Source organism: Syzygium oleosum, unplaced genomic scaffold (assembly GCF_021117445.2).
Source record: "Syzygium oleosum isolate NSW1041296 unplaced genomic scaffold, Sole_v2.1 Sole_v2.26, whole genome shotgun sequence".
NCBI lineage: Eukaryota > Viridiplantae > Streptophyta > Magnoliopsida > Myrtales > Myrtaceae > Syzygium > Syzygium oleosum.
Window position 1 is genome coordinate 4,468,143 of NW_026607510.1, and position 11,996 is coordinate 4,480,138.

Here is an 11,996-nt window from a genome sequence, read left to right on the forward strand (position 1 = left end):
AATACTTACGGAAACTAGAAAGAAAGCTTATTCTGTCACGATTTAATTTACAACGATTATAGATTAGAAACATTAAGAGTAACAGCATACGCGCTTGAAATGTAGTACACATCAATCCAAACACGACCGAAAATCCTATTTCGGCAAATTTAATCTCTCAAATAGAATTTGAATCTACGATGCCAAATGAGTAAGGAAAAAGAAGAATTTCTTATGCACATGACACAAAGTAAGATTCATGGTCCTTCCTCACTTATCAAAAAACTAAAAAAATAAAAACCACATGCTGTGTAGAAACTATTCTAAACGAGATTAGAGAACATATAATTATGATTATTCACACCTAACTAAGTACTGAGGTCAAGGATGTACGGCTGAATACGCGAAGATGTACCACCAACCATGCATCATGCACGATGCCACTACGTGGACCTGGATTGAGCCAAAGGAAAGTGTTGATTTCGTGGGCGGCAAGGCCAGCAAAGTGCCAGCCTCGGATGCGTGCTTCCTGTTCATGGCTTGTCTGGTCAGACGTTAACATTTGACAACCTCTGTCTGGCTCAAAGACAATTTTATATCAATTTTTCCTTTGCAGCAGTACAGCGACTTGGGATGATGCAGGAAGTAGAGCAGTTGGCACCGTGGAACTGATGCTTTGCTTGTTCATGAAATATCTTCCACTGCTAGTTTTACTGTACTTTGATTTGATGAGGACCTTGTGTTTCATGTGGGGTTTAGGGTTCACATTGGTGGTATTGTGCGTGTGCATAAGCTCAGATTCGAGATGGTTCTTTGCCGTCGAAAAGTTGCACGTCGACAAATTCATGTGGTCGTAAATGTGTTCAATGCTTTTGTCGCGACATGGTAGTGCACTCTCTCTTTAAACTAGTGTGGTTTATTCGAAAGCTAATACCATTGAAGATCTCAAACCGGTACCACATAACTCGTTTATTTGAAATCAGTTTTTATCTTATGACAGTTCAAGAACCGATACCCAAAATCGAATCTACCGTCTATGTTACATCCCGAACTGTTACCGAAGGATGGATTTGGGTTAGATGTGTCGTGAGAGTACTGTTTTGAGATTTTTTGTGAGACAGAAATTAATTCGAGGTAAATGTATCGTGGGCACCCAGTTTGGGCTTCATGAGTGCTAATTTCAGATTTTTGATAGTATTATTCCTTAATTCCAAACTGCTAACGATGCATGGATATGGGATAAAAGCGTCATGAGAGTGCTAGTTCGAGACTTAGTCTAAAAAGAAATTAGTTTATGATAAGTGCATCATGGGGTACCACTTTGAGATATTTTTTAGTCAAAAATTAATGTGGGATAAATGTGCCGCGGGATAGCAATTTGGATTTTTAATAGTATTAGCTCTTGATATATATATAGAGAGAGATATGAAGGAGGAGTTTCTACAAATAACCGGTCAAGAGTTAGCCCGGCCCACCATCAAGCCCAACAGCGAAACTTAATGGGCCGGGTCTCGTTCGTTTTGGGTCCTTAATTTTGCCAGGACAAATGTGTTGAGGCCCCCAAACTACCCTGTTTCAAGTTTTCTAAATTATGAGAGTGCGTATCTGGAAAAAAAAAAGGAATAATTATATCATGAAATTTGTCAATAAAATACTCAGTACTTGATAATCACGAGTGAAAAGTTATTGAGTAATCGAAAGGAATTTTTGTGACACTCGTGTTTTTGGCAGAATCACAAGATCATGATATGACTAATGAAAAAGTAATATTCTAACACTTTCCTGTCATAATACATAATATGTCGAAATCGCCATGCCGTTGCCACTCGCCACCCCAGTTGAGCCGTGAACTGTTGAGCTCAGCCGGTGTAGAGCTTGACTATACAAATGTGTCGAGCTTTGCCGGTGTCGAGCTCAACACGAATTTGTCGACCTCCGCTAGTATCAAGCTTGACCTAGATTCGTCACGCTCCACTCGAGCTTGATGTTGGCCATGGCCAAGGAGAGGGAGAAACGGGAGCCGAGAGAGAGGGGAGGATGGTTTAAAGTTTGGATAAATCTGATGATAGATTGATCTTTTTGGATTTGTAGATTCTATCTGGAGATGCAAATTGTAGATTTTCAAAACTGAAGATGCAAATTGATATTAGAATATGAAAAGACAAAATGATTCTCGAAATTATTGCTTTGATGAATATAACAGATGGGTACGATTCAAAAGGGGCGGTCTTTCGGAACAAATGAACCCGTGAAACGTTAATACGTTAATATTCCTCTCATCACAATTTTCCCGCGAAATAAAGGGCGGACTTTTCGATCAAGAGATTTTTCGGTATATCGAGCTTTCATACATTGTGAAAGTAAAGATTAGAGACAAAGCCATGCCCCAAACTTGATGGTGGAACCAAGGAAATTCAGGCAACAAAAACAAGAAAACTATATTATATAAACACAGACACTATCATCACCATATACTGAGGCCCAAATTTGAATGCGGGCAACAACAGTTTTTCCCCAACCAACATCAGTAAATTCAAAGCATCCCTCAACTTCAGAAGCGAAGGAAAGTCACCGTAGTGATCTTTGACCACCAGTTGACTCGGAGTTCACCGCAAAAAAGGACCAAAAGAAACCAAATAATCAAGAAAGAAAGAAGGAAGGAAGGAAGATGCAGTTAATACTGGTTATTGCTCGACCCTGGCAATATACGAACCCTCATAAGCCTGCCACAGAACCCTCCATCTATGCTTTATTAGTGATGATCATATATATATATGTATGATTAGTTACTACCAGAAGAAGTCGTTCAACTGCGAGGACGCCTGCGAGTCCTCGACGTCCTGCGATGGGGAGTGCACGTGCCTGCCTTCGTACGTCGTTATCACCATCCTCGGGTCCTCGGCCAGCCGCTCCACCCGCTTCTTCACCCGGCAATTGTCCTGCGTGCAGCGATAGTAGCTCCTGCAACCAAGATGGCAACTTGCTGTCAGCCAGTCCAACATAGGTGAAGACGCTTTGGACTCGAAGAATAGGAGGCGATTCGACCGATGTCGGCGCAGTTTAAGCGACCTAATCAATTCTAAGATCACGAATCGTTGACTCGAGCATTGCGACCCATCATAAATGTCATTGGCTCGCCCTTCACTGGTACATGGACCGTGGTCATGCCCAATTTACTTCATCATCAGGCAAGATCATCTGCTACTAGAGACAACTTCGATCATCATCATTTTTCTCGCATGCACCCTTCTCTTGCTAGGCAACAAAATTGAACATGAACAAGGAAGCATCCGAATATACGCTATTTTATATATCTTTTTGCTTTTGGTGATGGCATATGGAAAAACGAGGGACATGAACCCTTTATTTGACATAGAACTTGTGTGAGTATCTCGATCTATCTCAACCGTTGATGCGAACTTCATTTTTCATACATCAACGGTTGAGAATCGATAGAGACACCAATAATACTATCATAAGAGACAAAGAATCCCCATTAACAAATAAAGAAAACGCAACTATAGCCTTTAGGCACGCAGGAATGATATTTCGAATAAAAGGACATAGGAAGAAACACGTGCTCAAGAGCAGAAGACAGTCTTTCGTGAAGACCTAGGCATGAAAAAAGAATCGTGAAAGTCTATAAGTTTATATATAGACTGTGCAAACCAAGTCAATCTCAATCGTTGATCATGTGAATCCACCACATAATTAATGGTTGAGACGAGAATGATCTATATGATTTATAAATCTTACAATAACTTTTCAACACTTATCCCTAGGTTCATCCATTCTAGACTCTCTTTTGAAGAATAGGTTCCTATTTAGCCAAAGGTAATCTGAAAGCATGATACTAATAATGTTTACCAAAGTCGAAAACAATTTTTCTTCCAATTTTCAGACCAATGTACATGAAGAACATAAAAATTAATACAAGTCACACAAATTTTACATGGTTGCCACATCAATCTTGATTTTCAAAGTTTCACTAATCTGACCAAACAGACTGATTTTCAAGGATAACTTGTAAAACTAAAGGACCTATGACTATGCAATCACCGAACAATATGTATACACATATATCACAGGTAATGTCCGTTAATGAGAATATCCAAATATTTCCCAATGTAATTAATTTTTTTCTCTTTTTGCGGTAATATATCTAAGACAGGTGAAGATGGAGTCAAGATACTCGTGGACCAGAATATTCATTTAGTACAGCAGTGAAATCATTTCCGACATGTGAGAGCACTGTTCCTGCTTTTGTCGGAATCGAACCCATTTTTGTTATCCAACTATAGAAGAGCATTTCGGCCAAAGAAGAAAAATAAAAGAAACTATAATGAAAGCATAACAATGTCTTCCTCTCTTGAATGAAGTAGATGTGTGTGTAAAACTGAGAAGTCTCCTAATAATCACATTCTCCTAAATGTCAAAATAATGAGTGACGACTAAATCATGCCTGTTGACTAGTGAAATCCCTTAAGTCAATAGTGATAATCAACTTAGACTATGCTCTTTCTTTTGATCATCCATAAATATTATGATGTGAAAATCCCAAACGAAAACGCGGCATATCCTCAATGTCGCTGTTATTCATTTCTCTTCAGATTGATGGCGCTTTGTTCAGCATGGAACGTGATAATGCATCGATTGTTGCATGTCTCGATACTTTTGGACATGATTTTCCTCTTTTCAAGCTAATAATTAGTTGATTTTTACCGAGTTAAACCCATTTCATGAGCACCTAATTATCAACCAAGTTCATTCATTCCACATAATTGGTAATCTCCTTTGCACCGCCATACACTGCAAATCCCATTAATTCAGTGATGATTCAGACATAATGATATTACCTCAGAGAGAGAGAGAGAGAGAGAGATGGGGCACATGAAGTATAAAGCTAAAGAACTGGTCGTTGTGAGATCAATCACAAAAGGCTATCAATAAACTTATAAAAAGACCCAGAAAAAGAAAGAAGAAATCTGCGGCTAATTTAATTTGTGGGTGTCTGAAGAAAACGATAATAATGAGATTTAAAGAACATATTTACCTGGGATGTTGTGTGTTCTTGACCACCTTCTGACCGTACTTCCTCCATTTGTACCCATCGTCCAACACATCCACATCGCTCATGGTCTTGAAGCAAAACCTCGGCTCCCTCACCTTCCTCCTCCCCTTTATCTTCTTCATCTTCAAAGCTGAAACCCCCAAGCTTTGATGCTGGTGGTGATGATGATAATGATCGCCATGGTCTCCACCGCTGGATGACGATCTCATGACCAAGCCGCTCTGATCAGTCAACTCACCCCATGCCCTAAGAAAACATGCAAACAATAGATTTTCAAGAAATGGGTGCTATAAATAATTACCAGTTTATCAGTAGTTATCAAAATTCTTTGCTTCTTCTCTTTTTCTGATTTTACCAGAGATTTGGGGTTGATCTTTGCAACGACAGAAGTTGGGGACCTCCCAAGAGTTGTTCAGAAGGAGTCAGAAGATTCTCTCTTTGCTTGTGAGGAGTGGTAGATGAAAGTAGGGTTTCAGTGATGAGGGTGAGGTTGTTATTATTACTGTTGGAGGAGGGAGGATCGGGAGAAACAAGCGAAGAAGGGAGGGTGAGGAGGGACTTGAGGGATTGGTTGAAACAAAGCGACGATGAGCACGAAGCGAGGGAGCTCATGCTCGAAGGGAAGATGGAGTAGAAACCCAGCTGCGAGGGCAAGTTCTGGTCTTCTAACATGGTTGTTGCCTGGTTGAGCATGGCCTGCGTGGACGTTGCAGTAGTTGACATCTCTCTCTCTCTCTCTCTCTCGTGAAGCGTGAAGAGAAGATCTAAGGGAGGGAGATGAACTTTTTGGTTTTTCTTTTATGGGGATCTTGAGGAGAGAAGAAGCAAGAGAAGTCTCTCGCTCTCTCTCTCTTTCTTTGGCTGTGAAGATTTTATTCGGGCTTAAAGAGAATGAAGAGGGTACTTTCTCTTTCCGAGTGCAATATCAATTTAGTATGTCAGAGAAACCAGAGGCTTCTCCAGCGATTTTAGCGTTTATTGGCATGGTCATTAAATAAATATTATGTAATCGAAATTTCTTACATAAAGTAGCACAATAAAGAATGACTTCAAAAGCTTCAATTTAGCGGAGAAAATTGTCAAAAAAATCATAAATTTAATGCATTTATACCAATTCAGTCCTGAACTCTTTGATAATTTTGTGCCAGGTAATACGACCAGCATCCACGTCAGTGATTACCGATCAAAATTGGTTGGAATGACTCAATTAGCAAATTGTCAAAAGTTTACAACTAAATATGTCAAGTTGAAAAGTTTAGAACTGAATTTACACAAATGTAATAAGTTTAGGTTTAGAACTGAATTGGGATAAATATAATAAGTTTAGGAGTATTTTGGTAATTTCCCCGAAATAAACGTAAGAGATCTATATTTATTCTTGTCTCAACAACTATGAATTCTTCAAAAAATCATTTTTTGAGATATTATAGAATTCAATTAGAGAAACAACATTGAAGAACCTTTGAATTTGTCATTTAAGTAGGATCTAGGTGAAATTGCCAAAAACAAACTTTAGAATGCAAACGTTATGGTCGGCCCAATAAAAAGTTGTCAATTAATTTGTTTTTATCTTCTTCTTCTTCTCCTTCTTTTTATATGAAAAGTTCTAAAAGTGCGTTTGGCGTTATTTTAAAAGCAAATCGGACATATTATCATAGAAAGGTACGTTAACAACTAAAAAGTCACAACAGCAATCTGTTAATTTATTTCTACAGGAAACTCGTTTTCACTTAGTGAACATGTTTTTAGGAAATTTGGAAACTAATAATTGTTATCATTTTAATATCGCATGTGAACAAAAATAAAAAAGATATTATAAAACTTAAGATCAGTTTATGTAGGAAGACGATTCTAGTAAGCTTCTCTTGCCAAATCAACAAGGGGTTACTCGTGCTGATCTAAACTCAATGCACTCGATTGCCATGGAATGATTGAATTTGAATCATTCTTTCTTGAATTAGAACTAAAAGGGCTTCACAACCGCTCCCCCCTAAACATTACCTAAAGAAGTTTTTATTTCACTTATTATATTCAATGTTAGGAACCAAAGATAATCATAAATATAAGCAGATTAGGTAGCTCTCATAGGAAAAATATCGATCTTTATGATCTTAACGAGCGAGCATAATGGAATTTGGTTGGAGACACTTGAAGTGTAAAAAAAGTGAAAACGACGTCGCAAATGTATTTTCATCTAAAGGAAATAGGAAAATCGAAAACTACATTTGAGGATTAATTTCATTGCAATGCAAACGAAAATTGAAAAAAATTGTCCATTGAATTTATAGAATAATGGAATAATATATCCTAACCTGAGGATGGTTTAAGGATCATCCTGACTTTTTGTCGAGAATATTCATATAACGGGAAAGGAGAGTGTATATATAGCAATGGACGTACAACCTTTTTTTTTTATGACATTAGAAATTTTAATCTCATAACTATTTTAATTCTATAAATGCCTAAGAGTGGTCAAAATTGTTGTCGAGGATAAATAAGATGTACCTTAAAGAATTAATGAACACTGCGAATGCTTCTAATGGAGTTCAATGTAATATGCCTAGAACAAATATTCAAATTGATGCATTTATTCTAAAGTTACATGGTCCTTTGACCTTTGAAGCATGCGTACTCTTGTATAGAGTTCAGTAAAGTGCATAGTTTCTAAATTATTTAATATATACAATATATTTTAAATTATTTGATTTTTTTATCAAAAAATTATTTCATATTTAAAAAAGTGAATCCTAACACATTCGGCACAAAAGAAAAAGCAAATCCCATCACAGCCGTTAAAAAACCCTGGAAACGATCCGTGAAAGTATAATGGACTCCATACTCAGGACAAAAACTTTCACTTTTGCATAAAAGATGGGGAAAACTTTCACGTTTCCCTCTCAAAACGTGTCAACATTACACGACAAGTGTTTGCAGCTGGGCTTTTTCTCACTGGAATAATATTATTTATATTAAAGTTAATTTGCAATAGTTGCTAGATTAAATGACATGATAGTCTAGTCTTATCAAGTTCTAAATATGTTTTGCTTATTTAAATGCCCACTTATAATAGTATCAAATGATTCATCAATATGCTCATATAAATGAATCATTTATAATATTCTCGTTCACAAATTTAAAATGCTCATTCACAGACAACTATTCTAAAAGTTTAAGTATTAGATGAAAGCGTTGCTCAATATATAAATATTCTAACAAATGTACCGAGCATAGTATTATTTTTGGCACATCTCCATTTGAATGTAAGCATGCCAAACAACCCAAACAAAAGTGAACATAAAAGATGGAACTTTTGTGTGCAATGGGCAGTCACTTTGGCTAGACGGAGCCAAGGAGAAAAGGGCAAACAGATGAGTGCACAATAATAGAACAGGAGTATGATGGGTAAGTGAGGTTTTCTTTTTTCCAATTCACCAACACGGCAACACCCACGTCTTTCAAAAGAAAGAAGGGAAAAAGTGAAGATTGATAAAAATATTTTCTCATCATTTTTCTAGGGCAACTCAAGCTGAAATATCAAAGGCAATGATGATAAATCTTGGGTGCAAATCTGTCCCCTCTCTCTCTTTCTCTGCCTCGGCGGTGAGAGGATATCATTATGATTGATATGTCGAATAGGCCCTATTTGACTTTTGGCAGAAAAGGAAAAGGAAAAATTTCAAATAAAAAAAGTTTATCACCTTTCTAGTTCCTTTTTGCTATCGAACTTTTTGTATTACGCTTTTTCAATATCACAAATTCAACCCCACATCTAACCACCATTCTTCAACAGCTTTGCCCTATTATTTTGTTATCATCTTTCCAATTAAAAGCATAAACCCACCTCGGTTTACTTTCACTTTCTCATGTGAAAAGCAAGTTCTTAAGGGGGAGCCATATCCTTTTGATCATTTGGAGTTTTGCCCTAAAAATCACCTTATCATGTTTTTAACCTTTTTGTGTACTTCAAATCTCATTTGCATGCATTGTGCTGTAGGGTTTGGAAAAAAAACACTTGTACTTCATAAGATTGTTTCGGACATGACTTCAATCGTGATTTTGGCAAATTTACACTCATAATTGTTAAAGAATCCTACATATTTTATTCATGGGATTTATATGCTCTTAATATGTTTCTACTTATAAGTTTAAATTTTTGTGGTTGGTCATTTGCATAACTTTTACTCTAAGGTTTAGAAAAAAAAAACTTTTACTCCATCAAACACTGTTTTGGACACAACTTCATTCGTGCTTTTTTGCGATTTCACACCGAGGTAGTGTCTTGCATAGAGTTGAAGAACCCCTCATATAGAAGCAATCAATGAGGATTGATCGTTCCACTTAAAATCTCGTCGATGGAATTCCATGTGAATCCTGTTCTTACCCTAAAGTTTTTATGATTGTGAATGTGCCTGGGGTTCCAAACTCTATTTAAAAGTGTCGCTGGCTTCACAAGTCTCGAGAGGTCTTGCTAGAGTCTTCTCTACATCAATATTAGGTCAGCGACTAAAGTATTTCAAAATCTTTAAGAGAGAGTTCTAGAATCGCCATCAATTCATTCAGGTAAAATCTAAATATATACTACAAATTATCGACATCCCCAAGACATTCTTTCAATGCCCAAATTTCTCAGAGTCTTGCTAAGATTGCAACTCTGTTTAGAAAAGGAAGGGGATAAAGAGAATGACAGTGGAAGCAAAATAGCGTGGGATAACTTGAAATTTTTTGTGAGAAAGAAGAGGAGGATCACGGTATTATGTCGGTACATGATATATTTGTTGAAAATCTTCGTTAAAGGTTGCTCCTCTCATAGGCAAAATATTTATAGTTTTCAATGCGTCATTAGTTCTTGTGATGAACACATTCATTATTTTGAAAATCCAATATTTTCTCATGAAACATGTTTAATAGGTATTTTTGATATATTCATAAATGTAAGAAACCAAAAAATACATAACGAATAGTCATGCATTATATATGAAAAGACGCAACCTTATATGGATGGACAAATTGTTTTACCAATAAATGTCGCCCTTGTCAAGAAGAGGGTGAGTTTATTTTGTGGAAAAATAAGTGATTTGGAAAATATTTCCCTAAAAATGATTGCTTGTATCATTTAAAATAATTAGTTAATGAAAAATATTTTCACTACTAATAATAATTTATATCTAAACATTTTTGTGGATGATGAAAATATTTTTCATTAGTTCGTTTTTGTATATGATACAAGCCATCAGTTTTAGGAAAATGTTTTTGAAATAATTCATTTTTCATGAAACAAATGGAGCCGTAAATTGAAAAAGTATAAATTGCTTTCGGTCTTTGTGTCTCATGATTTTTCCATCTATATAAACGATAAGGGTAAACTGGAAAAAACAATAAGAGGTTGCAAACAACTTAAACTCTTTTAAATTTTAAGACTTAAAAAACACTATCCTAATCTCTTAGCTTATATCGATTTCATCTTATTTCAACCATGTCATATGCTTGAGTTAAACATACTTTTAACCAAAATGTCTTTTTTACCATGTATGCACGTGTCAGTCTTCGTAAATGAAAAATAGAACATGCTTAAAAACTTAAGCGCTACGTGTACACTTAATCTCTAATTTTATTTTGTATTTCAAAATAAATAATATAATACGTGAATTGTTCTTATCTGTTACACAAAACATTTACTCGTTATAAGTGCAAATTATTGATAAAAAGGGAAAAGTAGATGAACTTGTTTCAATCAAATTAAGTATTACTAATGTCTCGATAATATTTTTTTTAAGTCCACCCTATTGCTTAATTCTAGAAATTCATACAGACCTAGAGAAAAATATTTTATTGTAAAAAATTAAGCTATCCATATGAAATACAAGTCAATGGTAATTCTTAACACTAAATTGTGGTTCATATTATACATTATATTAAACACTTTTAAACCCTTTTAGCTTAAGCATATTTGAAGTATAATGAGTATTTTTTGTTTCAAGAGTGATTATTTTTATCTGCACAATATCCAGCTTTCTACGTTATATCTTTTTTTATGCAAAAGTACGTGCATTTCAAAATATTCTTGTTATATACCAATTATTTTCATATAAAGATCCCTGACGAATTATATTGTTCTTGCATACTAAAGTTGTAATTCCATATATATCATTGAGTAATAGAAATAATTAATGAGTTGCTCTTACTTATTACACAGAAAATTTATTTATTATAAATGTTGAGTGTTTTATAATCACATTAACTGCGTTACTAAGTTTGAATATCTACTCGATCTATTTGTCCGAAATGAATTAAATATTTTTAATGCAACAGTTATTCTTTATCCAGAGAAATGTATACAAATCCACAAATAGTGATTATTATAACTTTTCTCAGGTCAAATAATCATTATCTCGAAATAAAAATAAAAATTATTAGCAAACCAACCATATATACTGAGAATGTTCAATTATATGATTCTCAGTTTGTAAAATTGTGCAAAAACGGAAGAATATTTAAACAAATACACTAAGAATGTTCAATTATAGTTTAAACCAGGGAAATCAACATGTATTTCTAAACAAGTATTGGTTTTTTTTTTCCGCCGAGTTCGATTCATTTATCGATTAGACGATTCAAAATGCAAGTCTCTTTCTGTAATTGTCTTTTGCGTAATAATAAGGGAAATTTCGTAAAAGTCATCTTAGTTAACTATATTTTATCATAGCTGTTGTGATTCAGTTGTCTAGAAATTTTAGAAAATAATATGGGATACAACTATGATTTTTAATAATTTAATCAAGGGAAAATTCCAAAAAGGGGCCCAAAGTAGAGTCATTTTCTCAAATAAAGATCTGAAGTGAACATTGTCTCAAATAAGGGCTTGAAGTGGTCAAATGATCTCAAATAAGGGCATGAAGTGGTCAAATCGTCTAAAAAAAAGATCCTTGGCATGCCGGTGACTATTCCG

General features: G+C 35.2%; 1 protein-coding gene across 1 annotated transcript; it reads right to left on the reverse strand.

Annotated features, from left to right (window-relative positions):
* Nucleotides 1–2,403: 2,403 nt before the first annotated feature.
* On the reverse strand, nt 2,404–5,945 carry LOC115682027 (probable WRKY transcription factor 13). Its single transcript, XM_056303127.1, has 3 exons — nt 5,406–5,945; nt 5,033–5,296; nt 2,404–2,940 (listed from the first exon to the last, which is right to left on the reverse strand). The coding sequence occupies exons 1-3, from the start codon at nt 5,771–5,773 to the stop codon at nt 2,769–2,771; spliced, it is 804 nt and encodes a 267-aa protein (XP_056159102.1). The 5' UTR covers nt 5,774–5,945; the 3' UTR covers nt 2,404–2,768.
* Between the last annotated feature and the right edge of the window lie 6,051 nt (nt 5,946–11,996).